The following is an 18,169-nucleotide window of genomic DNA, read 5'->3' on the forward strand; positions in this document are numbered from 1 at the left end:
GTGTTTCACCTGGATATGTCTGTGCACCACTTGAATGTCTGGTACCCAGAGATGGCAGAAGAGGGTGTCAGAAACCCTGGAATTAGAGTTAGAGACAGTTGTGATTCACCTTATGGGTGCTGAGAACAGAACCAAGGTCCTCTGGAAGAGCAACCAGTTCTAAATCCATGAACAATCTGTATAGGCCCTAGTATAGACATTTGAACAATATTCAAATCCATGACTACAGGTATCCTTATATATAATTGTATCATCTTCGATTTTTTTCAGTACTTACAAAATTTTTGTGTGCACGTATTTCATCTTGCAGTAATTACTTTTCCTAATCATTCATTCATTCTTGGTATTCATGGTTTTATGAATATAATTCTTCTTTGTCTTCTTTTATTAAATTTATTTTCATTTTATGTCTGTGGGTGTTTTGCCTGTGTGTATATCTCTGCTGCATGTGGATGCAGTGGGTGTTGATGTGTTGTATCCCCCAATATACTGTGTCCCCCAATAAAATAAAGCTTGCCTGGAGATCAGAGGAAAAAGGCCAGCCATTATAAGTAAACAATAGAAGTCAGGCAATGTTAGCACACGCCCTGAAGCCTATCCCCTGGCAGGCAGGGATCTATCTGGATCTCTGTGAGTTTAAGACCCACTAGGGAACAGAGCCAAGTGTGGTGACACAAGCCTTTAATCCCAATACCAACCGTAGAGGTCTGGAGGTCTATACAGACAGACAGGAGTCGACAGAGCTGGGCAGGTAAAAGTGATGTAGATGCTCTGAGAGAGTCAATAAGACAAGAGAACAGAAAAGGTAAATATATGTGAATATACAAGGAGTCGCTCTCTTTGGAAGCTGCAGATTGGTGAGGTTAGGTTAGCTCGTGTTTTGTCCTGTTTCCTCTGGTCTTTCTCTTGGCCTTTAACCAAAATCTCTGTTTCCATGTTTTTTACTTAATAAGACCGTTTAGAAATTCTTCTACAGCAGTGCCCTCAGAGGCAAGAAGAAGGTGTCAGCTGTACTGGAACTAGCGTTATGGGTGGCATTGAGCAGCCATGTGAGGTCTGGGAATGGAGCCCAGGCTCTCTGGGACAACAGGTGGTGCTCAGCCACTTGGCCATGCCTCCAGCCCTTTCACTGTGTTCCAGATGTGACACTGTTTTGCTGTAGAGCCTTGACCTTGCCAGCCTCTGGCATCAGCCTCCCAAGAAACCAGGTTTAGAGGCCATGACCAACAGGCCCAGCTTCTTAATTTCCTCTTGAATACCTCACTATTTCTGACTTTTTTATACTATCACATCTTACATCTTTCCTGAGCTTACTGGCTTTTCTTTCATCTATAAAACAAATCTGACTGGGTGGTGGTGGCACAGGCCTTTAATCCACATGCTCAGGAGGCAGAGGGAGGTGAATCTCTATGAATTCAAGGCCAGTCTGGTCTACAAAGTAAGTTCTAGGACAGCCTGGATTACACAAAGGAACCAACTTGAAAAGCCAAAAAAAAAAACAAAAAAAACCCAAAACCCTAATATGCACATCTTTGATTTATTTATGTTTCCAGTCTTCTTGTATTGTGGCACTTCCCCTGTCCCTGCTGTGTTTGATAGAAGTGACAACAATAAACATCCTTGTTTTATGCATGACTTTAAAGGAAAGGATTTCCATGGCCCTAAATTTGTTATGAGATTATGTGGGGTGTTTACCCAACCACCCCCACAGTTCCCCAGAGTTTTCTTGAGTGCGAGCAGCAGGAAATATTAGATAGAAGGATTTATTGTGGAGAATCTTGCGGAGATAAACAGATAGAAAATAAAGGATAGCCTCCAGAGGGCCTGGAACCTTTTCCAAGGGGCCCTGACTGTCTCTGCCCCAGGGTTTTTATAGAAACACCAAGGGGTGGAGCAAAAGACCTCCTCCCCCAGCACAGCCAAGTGCAGACCATCTCAGACACCTGCACTCAGGCCGGTGGTCCTAATCATCCTCTATGGGGACCTGCTGGGTAAAGCCACGAGGAACCCGAGAACAGGCTCCCACAAGATTAGTCATGGGCTTTTCATGTATGCCTTTTTATAAATTCATTTATTATAATATATTATATAAATAATATATTATTATTATTTATTATGTATACAGTGTTCTGCCTGCATATACGCCTGAAGAGGGCACCAGATCTCATTATAGATGGTTGGAAGCCACCCTGTGGTTGCTAGGAATTGAACTCAGGACCTCTGGAAGAGCAGCCAAAGCTCTTAACCTCTGAGCCACCTCTCCAGCCCCTCATGTATGCCTTTAAAGTAAAGAAATTTATGTCTATACCTAATCATATGTGGAGTTTTTATCCTGAAACAGTGGTGTGTATTGTCAAATAGTTGCATGCAAAGAATGGGAAGAGTTTCTTATCTTTCTTTAGCTGGTGAGGTGTTGATTGTCCATTGGTTTTTTTTCTGTGAATTAATATTACAGGTTATGGGGGGAAATTAGCTTACACTGAAGTATAATTTTTAATGTGGTTTTGAACTGATTATCTTGTTGACATTCATACATGGAGTCTCCTGTTGTAGAAATTTATTTCAAGGTGTGTTTCTTTTGTTTATGCTCTGGAACATGTGTTTAATGATGCCAAGATGTGTTTGATTACATAAAATTCACCTGGGGTCAGAAGAGTGAGTCAGCAACTAGCTGACAGGAAGTGGTAGGGAGGAGCCAGGTGAGAAAGGGTTTATGAGGGTCAAGGAGAAGCACAGGGCTTTTTGAAGGACGCCATCAAGGAGAGGAGGTGAGCTACTTGCTATTCTGCCTCTGCAGAGCAGAATTGCACCTTAACCTTTCAATCTTGAGTTCTTTAGAGGGAGCGAGGTTTAGTTAAATTCCCTTTGATAGCTTTGAAAGAGTTGGAGCCTGAGGGAACAGAATTCCCTCCAGGTATCGCCCTTGAGGCCTAACTGCTGCTGCTGGCAGCAGAGCAGCATTTGCTGATTCAGACAACTGGGCCTCAAAAGGTAGCAACCATTTTAAAAAGGACGACAGTCTCCCATCAATTTCTTTGTCAAATTTCTAGGCCAAGATTGCTGTGGAATATTGTTTTAAGATGTGTTGCATTTTTTTCTACTGCTTTTGTTAACAATGCAAATACATGTTACATTTGTTTGATTAAATAAAATTAACCTGAGGTCACAAGACTGAGTCAGTAGCTAGCTGACAGGAAGTGGTAGGGAGGAGCCATGTGTAGGGAGGGTTAATTGTGGGCTGAGCAAAAGGACACTGCATTTGGGAGCCCCCAGCAAGGAGAGAAGGTTAGTTATTTTCTATTCAACCTCTCAGAGTGAGCAGAATTTCACCTCAACCTTTGAATTCTGAGTTCGTGGAAGGTTAGAGATCTAGATAAAGTTTCCCTCATGGGCCTGGGAGAGCCTTTTACTGAGGGAACAGAATTCTGCAGGCTAGGGCCCTTTCGACCTAACTGCTACTGGGAGCTGCAGAGGTGCAGTTGATGATTAGGACAGCAGTTATGAATGAATAAAATACAGCCACTGTATTTTATGTAAAACAACGCAAGATAAAGTCTCAACATTTATAGACAATAGATTCCTCAGAAACAGCACTCATTGGTGGCATATTTCCACATACCGAATGCTCTGGCTATCAATTCTGTTATGGCTCTCACCCTTTTTCTTTGCTGAACTCTATGGGGTAGAGCAGGGACCTCTAAACAAGACGCCAAGCCATGGTGTTCATGCCCTTTCAGTGTATTGAAGACAAATGAGCCTTGTAGGTGGCCATCTCTATACATCTAGTGCAGGACTTCACTTGACCATATGCACAAAAACATACATTGTCATTTATTTGTGGCAATAAGAGAAATCATACCTATGTGTATCAGGAGATGGGACTCCAGGTCAGCACCAGAAATTCTGGTAAGAGACTGGTATGGAGAGGATCAGAGAGAGTGATACTGACTACTGTTGATAAAAGAACAAGTACAGCTGTCAGATACATGAGTAGTTTGATGTTTTTAAAATGAAGATGTGATTTTCTCCTGAGAAAGAAAGGGATGGATAGAATGTAGGTTACACAAGCTGTTAGAAGGAAACACTTTCTTTCTGCTCTTCAGTAAAAGAAACAACAACCCTGCCTCTGAAATTTTTCACTTGGGATGAAATTAGAGTAGAGGACTTGAAAGTATGACAAAATGCTCCTTTAGCCATGTCACTCAACTTCTGTCCCTATATCTCTCCTGTGTTCTTTTCCCTTATCATGGAGGTCACTGTTGATGTCTACACGGCGTCCATGCTGATTTTCCCTTTCTTACTTGTCCCCCTTTTCCTCATTCCAATCACACAGGTACCTGAGCAGAAGTGTCAGGAGTCAGGACAGACAGACAGACAGGATCACAGCAACAATGGCCTTATCAGTCCTGGGCGTGATCAAGGAGGAGGTGACCTGTCGCATCTACCTTGACCTGATGGTGGAACCTGTGAGTGTCGATTGTGGTCACAGCTTCTGCCGAGCCTGCATCACACTGAACTATGAGTCCAGCAAAGGCAAAGAAGGGGAGAGCATCTGCCCTGTGTGCCAAGTGAGATACCTGTTTGGGAAACTAAGGCCTAATCAACTGTTGGCCAACATAGTGGAGAGGCTGACAGGGTTCAAGTCCAGCCCAGAGGAGGAGCAGAAGGTGAATGTCTGTGCACAACATGGAGAGAAACTCCAGCTCTTCTGTGAGAAGGACATGGTGGCCATCTGCAGCCTTTGTGAGCGGTCTCGAGTTCACTGTGGTCACCAAACAGCTCCCATTGAAGAGGTGGCCTATAAGTATGAGGTAAGAAGTGGGAGGGTGTGGGACACAGAGCAGGAGACAGTAACAGATGAGGAACCTCCACTTGGTGTGACAGGTCAATAATATGGACATCGTAGACTTAAGGACTGATATATCATTCCATCCTTTCCTACCTTTAGAGTCCTAAAAGACATGATAACTTATTCTACTTACTCATATGAGAATCAGCCTGGACTACAAATAGTAAGATAGAAAAAAATGTCTTGGAACTGTCCCTGTGAAGTTGAGTCAATGTCCAAGAAAAGCCAAGAGCAGAGCTGCTAATTTATTATTTATTTATCTTCTTTCAATGCTTATGTCAGATTCATTCATCTACCTAAAATCCAGTCTAGTGATATCAGGAATGGAGTCAGTAAATGAGTGACAGACAGCAGCAAAGAGAATGTGCATGTGGCAGTTGAAACATCTGGGAAGAGGAGAAAGAACTCCATAATGAGATACACAGAGGCAAGCTCTGTGTTGGGTCTTTGTTTTCTGTTGTTTGTTTTGAGCCCACATACAAACTCACATAGACTGTTGCAGCATGCACAGGGCCTGCAGGGGTTGCACCAGATGGGATCCTAGACCTGGAAGAAGTGGACACATGCCCTGACCCCTAACCCAGAAGCAATCTCCAATTGATAGCTACTTATAAATGAAAAATTATTTTTCTCCAGGGTTGTCTCAGTGGGGAAATAAACCATTCTTTTTTTTTTTTTTTTTTTTTTTTTGAGACAGGGTTTCTCTGTGTCGCTTTGCGCCTTTCCTGGAACTCCCTTGGTAGCCCAGGCTGGCCTTGAACTCAACAGAGATCCACCTGCCTCTGCCTCCCGAGTGCTGGGATTAAAGGCGTGCGCCACCACCGCCCAGCAAAATAAACCATTCTTAAGGACAGGTCCCATGCCCAGCAGCAGATGGATGACCACTCAAAACTGAACCCACATTTGGAGATTCTTTCTTCACAATGTTAAGTCTGGGCTCTAGTGATATGTAAAGGAAAGCCTTTATGTCTGACTTTGAAATGTTTCAGCAAAGCCTTTACAATGTTTGTGTTAATCAGTAGAGGCTGAGAAATCGTTTTGAGACTGTTTTAATCTTGAAAAAATGAGTCTCTGGAGAGTCTACCCATTATGCTTGCAGCTGCACCGACCTTGATCCTAAGACACTCCTGGCAGACCTGGAGTTCTTACTTTTGATTATGGCTTGCTATAGTCAAAAGGGACTAAGATTTGTATGAGTTGTCTGCTCCCAAGGACAGCCAAAGCAAGATAGCTTTGTGTATTGGAACCTTCCCAGCCCCTATTAACCTTGTGTATGTTAGTGATTGGAGGGAGCTAGCTGAGTGTCAACTCCTTTCAAGAGGGCTGAACCCCTCTGCTCCTTGGGAAAATGGAGGCTTAGCATATTGGTGAGCTTCTGTCTCTGCTGAGGCACCAAGGATCCACTTCAAACAATATAGGGAGTATTTTGTTTGTTTTATGCTTTTTTGTTTGTTTTTTGCTTTTTCTAACTTCCCCTTCTTTGCATTTATTTTAAGCTTAGGATTTCAATGGATTTCCCATGTGAGGAAAACCTGTGTGTCTCTGCATCTATGTGCATTCCTTGTGCTTTTTATTTAGCTCTTTATCTGATTGGTTTGTTTTGTCATATTCCAGTGTGTTTGTTTTTTATTTCTCTTACTGTATTTTCTTTTATTCTGTTACTATTCCTTAGAATCGTGTTTGTTTTGTAACAGGAGACATACAGGGTGTGGATCTGAGTGGGAAGGGAGGTAGGGAGGAGCTGGGGGGAGTAGGGGCGGGGGAATCTGTAATCACAAAATATTTATGAAAAAAAAATCTATTTTCAGTGCAGGAAAAAAATCTTAACTACAAAAAGAAATACAATTTAAAAAAAAAGAAGAAGAAGAGAAATGACCAAAGATTGTACATGTGTGGTCGAGCATGACTCAACCTTAGGACTCTGGCAGCTGATGAGTTTAAGGGTATACAGGAATTCCAGGTCACCCGGACTAAATAAAAAGACCACCTTTCAAAAAAAATGTGCAGTTGTCAATTGCAGGGCATGTCATGTATATTATATTTAATTATATTTATCTGAAAGACCAGAAAAGCTAACACAATTATCCCAGTTTTCTGACACCAGAATAAAAGTAACAGGTTCGTACTTGGTGGGATGATTGACTAAGAGATTTCTGTGTCTCTGTCTGTATGGGGGTTGTGTGTAGGAATAGGAGAATGGATTGAGCTGGAGACTGAAGATTTACATATTTTATGTTCATAAATCACGGCACCAGTTTATAAAAAAGAACAATCTTAGGCTTCCTGCCTTTCCAGAAGGTTTTCTTGTATTTGGTTAGAAACAGCTGTCCTACTAAGCACACATCTTGACTCTACTACAATTCCTCTCCCACAGCGGAAGCTCCAGGCAGTTCTGCAGGAACAGAGGGCAAATCAGAAAAGATGTTATGAGTGGAAAGATGACCTTCAAAAGGAGAAAATCTTCTGGAAGGCAAGTGGGGACCCTAATTCCTAAGGGAGTTAGGCTGATGCCTGGGAGGGACCTGGGCAAGAAGCTCCCTGGTTCTTCATTCCCAGGTAGTTGATGAGTACAAGAGGCCTTGATTACTCCTCTCTACCTGTTCCCTGGAGCTGGGGCTGCACACTGAGTGCATCACAACTGAGCCTGGCTATGTGGGGAGCTGACACCATGGAGGGGGTCTGGAGAGAGTGGGCACTGAGTCCTGGATCTCACTCTTGTGGTGCTATCTGCAGCTGTGACTGTTGGGGAAGATGCTTGGGAACAGGCACAGTTCTATTCTTGGGGTTTAGCTTCTCTCATGGGTTCAGAGGTAGAATGAGGAGATTTACAGGCAGTAAAAAGAGTCTGGGGCAGCTGTGTGAAAATTGAGACACACTAAAGCATTCCACTTTGGCTTAGATGGCCTTGGTAAAGGTGACCTAAGATCTTTGTTTTGGAATGTCATCAACAGACACTGAGAGGAGACACATGCTTCCTTAAGATTCCCTTCCCTTCCCAAGCTCATTCCCTGTGAGAACTCCCCATCAGAACTGTGTTTTTCTATCTTCCAGTCTCATTAGGATAGTCTGAATTCCTCTCCCTTTTCTTATCCCTGAAGAACCAAATACAGGGTGATGTAGAAAAAGTTCAGATGGAGTTTAAAGGACTTCGGGAATTCCTGAGCTCCAAGGAGAAGAATGAGGTGCAGAAGCTGAAGCAGGAGGAGGAAGACATTATGAACAGCCTGGCACAGTCTCAAAGTGAGGTAGTGAAGCAGAGAGAGTCAGTGAGAGACCTCATCTCAGATGTGGAGCATCACTTGCAGTGCTCAACCATGGAAATGCTGCAGGTAAGACTGCAGGAGGTCCCAGCATCTGAGATCAGGAGACCTGAAAGCCATTTCCCTCCCTCTGAGCTGCTGTGACCCTTCCTGGTGGGGACAGTAGGGCTCTCTGGGCCCTCTCTCAGCTCTTTCCTGAACCAGATTTAGAGGCTGGGGAATCATGGCATGCATGGATGGCAAGGGGAAAATTGCATTTTTTTAGTGTATCAAATGAAGTACAGAAGCTGAACCTTGGAGAGGTCTGTTGCATCATGGGTAGTTATTACCCTACTGTAATGCTGAGCATGTGTGAAGCACATTTTCACCTGTCATTAGTCACTTCACCTGAATTTGAAATTAGTAGAAATGCTTGGAGACTTTCACCCACTGCCTCTGATTTTAGTGGTATGGTCAGTGGGAGGGGAGTTTGTAGCATGAATCTTAAAAGTTCTTATTAATAAAATCAAACCTGAGCCAGGTATTGGGGTGAACTGGAAGATCAGAGAACCAGAACAAGCCACAGCTAGCTCACCTCGCCGGATCCTCAGCTGGTCTTTTTTCCTCAGACTGGAGGCCTCTGAGTCCTCATCCAGAATGGCTCTCAGCTGAACTGCTGCTAGAAGCCTAAAAGCTTAACCAGCCAAATGCTTAACCAGGCCAAAATGCTTCTAGTTTCTGGTCCTCACACCTTATATACCTTTCTGCTTTCTACCACCACTCCCTGGGATTAAAGGCTTGCTTTCTGGGATTAAAGGCGTGAGTCACCATGCCTGGCTGTTTCCAATGTGGCCTTGAACTCACAGAGATCCAGAGGGATTTCTACCTCTGGAGTGCTAGGATTAAAGGTGTGAGTGCCACCATTTTCTAGGCTTTGTATCTAGTGGCTGTTCTGTCTCTGACCCCAGATAAGTTTATTAGGGTGCACAATATTTTGGGGAACACAATACCACCAGAGGAGTTACCATCCAAGATCTCAGAAAGTTTTCTTCGCCTCTGTCTTCAAGTTGCTGAGATGAAAGGTATCTTTTTTTATCCCTTTAGTTATAAAGTTTTTATTGTATTTTATCTCTATCACATTTTTAAATAATTTAAACCAAAGTCTTATTTTGGTGATGAATATCTCTATAGGAATTTGTTTCTTTCAACTCAATTGTCAATGTTATAGACCTTGGTAGTCCTAGGAACTTTTCATTCTCCTCTGATTTATTGGTTTCTTTGTGTTTCAATTGTTATCGATAACACATTTTTTACCTACATTAGACAGAATTATACATATATGGCTAAATTAAGTTACTTCGCATAGATACTCACTACAACCACCATACTTTACAAGTCTGAAATTATGTCTCTTGACCAAAGAATCTGCCCAGCTTTCTCTGCCTCCAGCCCCTGATGACCCAAATTGTAGTCTTTACTTTTGTGAGATCAATTTTTGTTCATGACATATATTTAAATAGTATCACTTAGTATTGTTTTTCCTGTGCTCAGCTGGTTTAGTATAACATAAATTCTCTGAGTTCAGCCAAGTTACCACAAATGGCAATACCTCTTGCTTTGAATGTCTAATATTTTAACATATATGATTATCACATCATTTTTATCCATTCATCTGGTGATTAGTTCTTTGGTTGACTCTATTTTGTCTACTATGATAATGATTCAGTGGACATGAGCATATAGATGTCTCTATGAGGGCAAGTTTGAGCATCAAAATTCACCTATAACAATGATTAGTTCTCTCCAGAATTCTTTTTATTATGGGATCCACTTTTGTTGACTTTTGTTATATGAGAGAAAGCCATGTGTAGCCAAGCATCTACTGCCTGTGATCCCAGGACTTGAGAGCTTCTCATACACAGAGACAAAAACGTGAGAAACATAGAACAATCAAAATGAAATATAAGCATGCCAACCTAGAGCCAGGTGTGCTGGCTCACTCCTTTAATCCCAGCAGTTGAAATGCAGAAGCAAATGAAACTACATGTGTTCACTATATAGTGAGTTTCAGGCCAGCAGGGTTACATAGTGAACCCCACAGCTGGTGAAGGTAGAGATAGTAAGAGATTTCAGACTGTCCAGCTTTAAATGGAATGTATATACTGCACCTCTAATTTAAAGGCCCAGGGATCATTACAGAAGAAGGGCAGAAAGAGTGTAAGAGCCAGAGCTGGTGGATGAGTACAAGGAAAACAGTGTCTTCTGGACATAGCTTAGCAGCAGCACAGGTGAACTGCATTTGGCTGTGACACCGAACCCAAGTCCCGTGCAAGCCTAAACTATACCACATTCCACTCTGGAAAGTGGACCTTTTTAGGAAGTTCAACCACACCCAAGGAGCTCCTGGTAATTGTTAGCTGTTAGTAGAATGGTCACATTTCTCAAAGAATGTAACTTTAATTAAATCTACCAATATCCAGGGAAATCCACACATTCAAGAATACTTGCATAATGTTAGTTCTCAGAACTAGCACAAATGGCTAACTGAGTGGACCTGGTCGGTCAGATTTTGATATCTGTCCATATAAAAGAGCCAAATTAATATTGAAAAGCAGAAAAGGGATATTTGTTAATGTGGCCACATTTGGAAGAAAGATAAAGAGATTGGGGGGAAAAAAACCCCTCTTCCATCTTCAGTTTCCCTAAGTGAGATCAAAGTTTAAATAGAGAGCCATGATTTTCACACGTGAGGAGTCCAAGTCAAGGAGTGGTCCTTCCTGTTCATCATTCTCCCATTATCTGGGTTATACTCTCATACTTTCCAATGGTCTGGCAAGTAATTAAAACTGCTTGAAATCTTTTTAGGGGGCCAGTTCTCCCTCTGGCTAGAACTGTTTTCCTTCTCCCACTGTGAGATTCATGGAGAAATTTGTCAAGTTGAGAGACACACCTGTCTCTTTAGATGAACTTCTCTTCCTCCAGAACAGAAAGAGAGAGAGACGTGGTTAGTTGGTTTTAAGTATCAGACATTCTAACCTACTGGTCCTTGTGGCTTCTTCTTTACTAATTATTAAATTGTGTCTAAATGACTAAAATAATTTAGAAATCAGTTTCTCAGACATGTTAGTTGCAAGTAAGGTAATGGATAGCTAACATGGACCAAAGGAAAGTCATTTGCTTCTTTAGTTGTAAGCACAGCAAAACCTAATTAAGCTTTCAAACTATTGTTTATTCATTTTCGTTCTCTGAAGTCTTGTAGTATGAGACAGAAAATAGTCTATTAATTTACATGTAAGTCAAGTAAAAAGCCATGCATCATATTTTTATCATGTCTTGGAGAACTGTGGGTGACAGATTTGATTATTTTTTGACTTTGTTTCTGCAGCCAGTGAGAGTGTGAGCAGGATTTGCAGGAACATGTAGAACATGTTATTCACTGTGTTTTCTCCCTTCTCCCTAGGGTGTGAATTCTGTCCTAACAAGGTATGTTAAACTGATAGGGAAGAAGGAATAGCCCTATTGTGTGGTGAGGATTATTTAGTATCCAACCTGTATAAATGTCTAATTGGTTTGGTGTAAATTTTGACAAAATGTTGTTCTGGAGTTCCAGTAAGAAGAAAGAGGAGGTAGGGAAAGGCAGGGTCTTCCTGTTTTGTAACTAATGAGAATAGATTTGATTGTCTTTTAGGGACTGGGTAATGGGGAGTTGCCGAGTCAGGCTCAGCAGTGGGATGAGGCACAAGGAGCTAAGGTGCTTTCAGACTCCTTGTGGTTCTGTTATTCTGTCCATACTGTGTGTTTGTGTCTGGCTCTGGATCTGCCTTAACAAGTACTTGATTCATCAATTCATCCTAGGTAGGGCATGTCTTCTCTGTCTGCAATGTTCACAGCATTATATATTGGGGGAAATTCCTGTGTATTTGTGTGTTTCTCATGAGGACAGAATAGGTCCAGAGTTCCTTTGTGGTTGTACTTAAATTTTTCAGAAACAAACTTGAATCTGTGAGCACAACTGCCCCATGTGGACCACATGCTTCAGAAGACTGAAAAGCTGTACCCTTGTAGGTAAAGGGTCACACCCAGGCTGTCAGCATCAGGCTCATTCCGAACATATGGAGCTCATGTTATTTTTTTTTAATTAATCAATTAATTTTTTTTCTATTATCAGCTTGATACAGTACAAATTCTTATCCTAATAGTGAAATGTTTCACTGAGGCTTGCCCAGTGATTGAGTAAAACCAAAACTTATAAGCCACAGTCATCTTAGGGTCCCCCCTACTATGTAGCCTCCCTGGTTCTGTGGGTTTCAGTCTGATTGTTCTTTGCTTTATATCTAGTATCCACTTATGAGTGAGTACATACCATATTTGTCCTTCTGAGTTTGGGTTACCTCACTCAGAATGATATTTTCTAGTTCCATTCATTTGCCTGCAAATTTCATGCTGTCATTGTTTTTCTCTGGTGAGTAGTACTCCATTGTGTATATGTACCACATTTTCTTGATCCATTCTTCAGTTGACGGGCTTCTAGGTTGTTTCCATGTTCTGGCTATTACAAATAGCGCTGCTATGAACATAGTTGAGCATGTATCTTTGTGGTATGATTGAGCATTCTTTGAGTATATGCCCAAGAGTGGTATGGCTGGGTCTTGAGGTAGTTCGACTCCTAATTTTCTAAGAAACCACCATACTGATTTCCACAGTGGTTGTACAAGCTTGCACTCCCACCAACAGTGGAGGAGTGTTCCCTTTGCTCCACATCCTCTTCAACTTAGACAGTCATTAGTGTTTTTGATCATAGCCTTTCTGACAGGTGTAAGGTGGTGGTATCTCAGAGTCTTTTTGATTTGCATTTCTCTGACTAAGGATGTTGAGCATTTTTTAAAATATCTTTCGAGCTCATGTTATTATTAATTTGGTGTTTCTATCTTCTTTGCCAAATTTTCTCATTGTAATAAAAGAACTTGAAGAATCAGAAGAATCAGATGCCGGCCAAGAGTGGCCATATTGACAACAGGGTTTGAACTCTTGACTTTCTCCTGTGGCTTTCCCACATTCTATACCCAGGAGAGGCTTCTGCACTCCAGGCTTTAGACCATTTCCTTGAACACCAACTTCTTTTGCTGTTCCTTTCTTATTTATTTATTTATTTGGTTTTGAGACAGGAATACTCTGTGTTTTAAAATATACTAATTCATCATTTCTCAAGAGTTCTAGGAGGGAAGGGGGAAGAGTAAGGGAACACGTCTTTTGACTGTACAAGTGAGGAGCTCTGCTTGTGAGAAGTAAGGCTTTCCCAACTTCACACAGCAAGTAAGTGGGAGGGCTCATGAGGGTGTCTCTCATGTCTCCAGAGTTAGTAGTCAACCATCTCTCCCCTTCTCAGAATTCTCAGGAGAGCTACAAGACATCAATTAGAATGATAGGGAGTGATAGGGAGTCAGTGGTGGTCAAAGGTCACACTGTCTGAAATGTGGAGGTCAATCTGTTGTCCCTAGGAGTCAGACCTTAAGACTGAAACGGCCTGATATGGTCCCGAGAAAACAGACAAGGATCTTCCAAGCTCCAGATCTGAAAGGCATGCTGCAAGTGTTTCAAGGTGAGAACAGCTACATTCTGTGGGTAACTGAGGGATTCTAGGGTGGCTGGGGCTGCACTTTCTGGGAAACGAACGATGTTTCTGAACATGGGTAAAGTGACTAAAAGAGCAGATAGTGTGTCTCAGTGATGTCTTTATATTAAATGGGACATCATCATTCATCCTGTACTATATCATAATTTCCAAACTTTCCCATAGTCTGGAGAGTAGATTGACTTTAATGTTTTGATTCTGTTGCCTCCATTTAATACTGTGAATTTTCATCCTATCAGGGCTCATGGATGCTCAACACTACTGGGGTAAGGAGAAATCACGCCACCAGCCACTCTTATTCCTGTCTTTCAGAGTTTTTTTTCTCTACTAACCTTAATGTTTCATATTACTTCTCCCAATATACTTCTCTCAATCTGCCTCTTCTTGACTTTAAACGGGGATGCTGCAAGTTCCCTCTCACTGTCTCCTTAGGAGTCTGCCTCTTACATCACTAATAAGGCTGTACCTTGCCTCTCATGTGAATCTTATATGTCTCATTTTTCTGCAGTTCACGTGACCCTGCATCGAGTTCGAAATAAAAATATTGTCATTAATGAGGACAAAAGACAAATACAACATCGAAATGATTCTAGAAGAAATTTGCAAATTTCTGAGACCTATGATTTGGGTGTCCTGGGATACCCAGCTTTCCACTCAGGGAAACATTACTGGGAAGTGGATGTGTCTAGAAATGATGCCTGGCTCCTGGGGTTAAATGATGGAAAATGTGCTCAACCCCAACTTCATGCACCAAATGAAAAGGGCATCAAAGCCCAATATAATCCTGATGCTAAACAACATGTAAATTATCAACCTAAATATGGCTACTGGGTTATAGGGATGAAGAATGGGTCTGTATATAATGCCTTTGAAGAGTGTTCTGTCACCCACAATGCCAGTGTCTTGGTCCTCCCTCTGACTGGTCGTCCCAGTCGTGTTGGAGTTTTCCTGGACAGAGAAGCTGGTACTCTCTCATTTTATGATGTTTCCAAATATGGAGTTCTCATCTATAGATTCTGTGAATCTTCCTTCCCTGATGCAGTTTATCCATACTTTAATCCTATGTCATGTTCAGAGCCAATGACAGTATGTGGACCACCCTCTTAAACCTCACCCATAACTGCACAGTGCCCCATGTCTGATGTATCTCATATGCCTGAGCTCCCTGGCATCATCATAACTGTTTCTGCTTTTGCTCTTTCCCTTTTAATGAACTTCAGTTCTCAATACAAACCAGCATGGATTCTTTTCCTTGATCCAGTTGCTTGTCTGGTTACAAGGCAATAATTCCTCATTTCCCATATTCCCAAAGAAAGTGACTCTTTCCTCATTAGGTGAGGTGAAGCCTCTGCTAAGCCCACTTCCTGGTTTGTGGTGCCACAGAGGGAAGGCAGGGCCTTGTGCATGCTGAGGAGGTGCTCTACCACTGAGCCACTCGACTCAGCTCTGCCGTGTCTGCACAAGCCCATCCTTCTGCCCCCGACAACGGATGAAAGAAAGTTCTTCTCCAGCTTGTCCACTAGTTTTGAAAATTATATGGAGGCGTCTCTAGCCTAGGAATGAGCCCTTAGTGGTATGTCGGGTTAACCACAATGTGCTTCATCCAAACTTAAGAAGGAAACATCTCCAATGGTTCCCACTAAGACTGTGTGTTCAGAGTACCAGGTTCTATTCCTGACACTCCACACAGCACTGTAACCCTGAATAACATCCTCAAAGTGTATCCTTATTATAATTTGTTTACCCTTTTGTATAAATAGTACACCCACACTCTAGGTTAGTGTAAGAGAAGAAAGGTGGGGTTTGTTAGAAGACTCTGAGGGTAAAAGCAAGCCTAATGACAGTTCAATCACTCCAATCCACCTGGGAGAAGGAGGCAGCCAGTCCTCCAGATTGTCCTCTACCTCCACACACATGCTGCAGTACACACAAATGCAACATGAGTGATGTAAGTTTTAAATAAAGAATAAATTCACTAAGAATAAAGCATCCACTTAAACTCAGTAAATGGTTGTTATGTTAATATGGGGCGGGGCAGGAGAGAGGTACTGTACTGGGTTTCCATGTTACAGTGAACTGGGCAGGGTTGGAGGGATGACTAATGTTTGACTTTCCTGATGTCTGGCTGTTAGGTCCTGGGAACTGCCATCAAATCTACTGTAAATTGTTGTACATACCTATAAATCTTTTTTAATTTTTGTGGAATTCCAAATCCAACAGGTCTGTGGAGTGCGCCTGTACCCCAAAATCTCAGAGATATACAGTAGGAGTTCAGCCTTCATTCCTGACTCCAGTTGAAAAACCTAGATCCCCTTCATAGAGGCATGAGGTCACATCATTTTTAAAGCCAGCAGTTTTTCCTCCCTACCAGAAAGCTTGTGCCAGCATGTGTTATTTTCCTGGCTGCCTGCCAGCTGATAGACTAAGTAAGGGACCTGCCACCTCTGCTGCTGCCACATTCCTGTTCCCTCCCAGCACTTCTCCTGAATGGGGACTCTTTGGTATTTGAACTGCTAAACCCCTGCTTGCCCTCAATCCAACTGGTGAATGCAAAGTAAGTGAACAATTCCACCCCTATATGCAAATTAGGTATATTTTGCTTATTCTTCAGCTCTAAGCTACATGTTAACTAGCCTGTTACCCCAATAAACAGTCTGCCCTGGTTACAGACTTCCTAGCTGTTTTTTGCTCATACAAACTAGCCTGTTACCCCAATAAACAGTCTGTCTGGTTACAGACTTCCTAGCTGTTCTTTGCTCATACAAATTTACAGCTATCCTATACCCTAACCTCTGTTCTTCCCTGGGTCCTAAGACCACCCATGCACCCTAGAGTCTTGGGGCCAGGGGACAGATAACAACAGGCTTTCCAATTTGTTTTTGAGAGGGTAAGTGTTGTGGTACTATTTAGTTCTTATCAAGTATGTTAAATGCTATGATTTTCCCTCTTACACTGAATGATAGTGATGACAATGATAGCAGTAAACTTACCTTGTGCTGTATGGTGAAATGTACACAATAGAACGTTTCCAGGAACTTATGGTATGGGAGTGGCATCCACCATGGTGTCTGTGTTGTCTCCTTCTCCCTGTGACTGTGATAAAGGATTGTTGGGATTGAGTCCAGAGCCTGGCATGATGGTGTTTATGCAAACCCAGCATTCAGGAGGCATAGGGAGGAAGGCTGCTGTGCATCTGAGGACAGGCTAGTGACAGAGGAAGACCTTGCTCCATTTTGTTTTGCTTTTAAAGAGGAATGTGCCATGTTTTGGGTGAGGGAGTTGGGTCAATGGGACACCATGAGGGATTACTGGGCAATAAGGAGTTTATTTGAAGTCAGATTGCCGTATATAGACAGACAGGGCACACCATGTTGCAGGTTCCCAAGAGAGTTCAGGCCTCAGCACCAGTGAAGTAGGGATGTCTGGAGAGCATCAAGGTTCCTGTAGCAGAACAGGACTTTTCTTGTACTGTAGAATGGGGAAGGGGAGGAGGGGTTCACCTCGAGAGTCTGCAGACAGGATCTCAGACTTCCAGACCTGTGACACAGGACAGGGCACCCTTTCATGGCACCAGCAAGGCAGCGACTGGGGACTTATTTTGAGTAGAGTTCCATCTTGTCTCTGTGACACTTACAGGGCAGCAGGTAGATGCAGAGTATGCATCAGCACACACAAAATCATCACGTGCTTTGTCTTAAGAATTAGAATACCAGGGAGGCAGTGGTGGCACACCCATTTAATACCAGCACTCGGGAGGCATAAGCCAAGTAAATCTCTTTGAGTTCAAGGCCAGCCTGGTCTACAAAGTGAGTTCCAGGACAGGCTCCAAAACTACAGAGAGAAACTCTGTCTCGGAAAAAAGAAAAAATTAGAATACCTGTATTTTAGAAGCATAGAACATTTTAATGTTATCAAATTATAAATTCACTCAAGAAAAATATATTCTAACTTCATAGCTCTCCAGTGTTCTTTTTGTTTAATATTTGCTTCCATAACTGTGTTCCATGGGAAGGCCTTTACTCTGTGTGAAAGAAATGTCAATGTGTATTGTACACATTAGAATGACCCACATTTTTGGCACTGCTCAACCCCATTGTGACCAGAGCTGTGCTCTCCCGGTCACCTTCATTCTATTCACTGAGGTTGGAGGTATAGCAGACCTGAGTACAAAGTCAAATCACTGCACAGAGATGGGATGGAATGATGTCTGCTGAGAAAGTTCATGAAGAGCTAGATGGCACTCTGAGCATTTTATGATTTTAATTCCCAAGGAAGCCTTAGAATGAAGCAGAGGAGGCATTGGTTAAAATCTGTGGAAGCCAAAGACATGGTGGCTCCTTCCTCTAACACCTGTACTTGTTTGAAGGAGGAGTACTGCCGGGATATGGAGACCACCCTGAACACTAGTGAGTTCCACTCAGTCTGGGATGCCCAGTAAAACCTGCCTGG

At 42.4% G+C, this 18,169-nt stretch overlaps 1 protein-coding gene across 1 annotated transcript in view; it reads left to right on the forward strand.

The window, feature by feature from the left end:
- Positions 1–4,382: 4,382 nt before the first annotated feature.
- LOC131916140 (tripartite motif-containing protein 30A-like) overlaps positions 4,383–18,169 on the forward strand; it is a 63,135-nt gene continuing 49,348 nt past the window's right edge. Inside the window, exons 1-7 of the mRNA XM_059269441.1 lie at positions 4,383–4,811; positions 7,224–7,319; positions 7,948–8,178; positions 11,549–11,571; positions 13,587–13,687; positions 13,960–13,986; positions 14,229–15,526. Of these exons, the coding sequence (XP_059125424.1) occupies positions 4,392–4,811; positions 7,224–7,319; positions 7,948–8,178; positions 11,549–11,571; positions 13,587–13,687; positions 13,960–13,986; positions 14,229–14,827 (1,497 nt within the window). The 5' untranslated portion in view covers positions 4,383–4,391 and the 3' untranslated portion in view covers positions 14,828–15,526. Of the gene's footprint in view, positions 4,812–7,223; positions 7,320–7,947; positions 8,179–11,548; positions 11,572–13,586; positions 13,688–13,959; positions 13,987–14,228 lie in introns of the transcript that reaches the window.

Source organism: Peromyscus eremicus, chromosome 1, assembly GCF_949786415.1.
Source record: "Peromyscus eremicus chromosome 1, PerEre_H2_v1, whole genome shotgun sequence".
NCBI lineage: Eukaryota > Metazoa > Chordata > Mammalia > Rodentia > Cricetidae > Peromyscus > Peromyscus eremicus.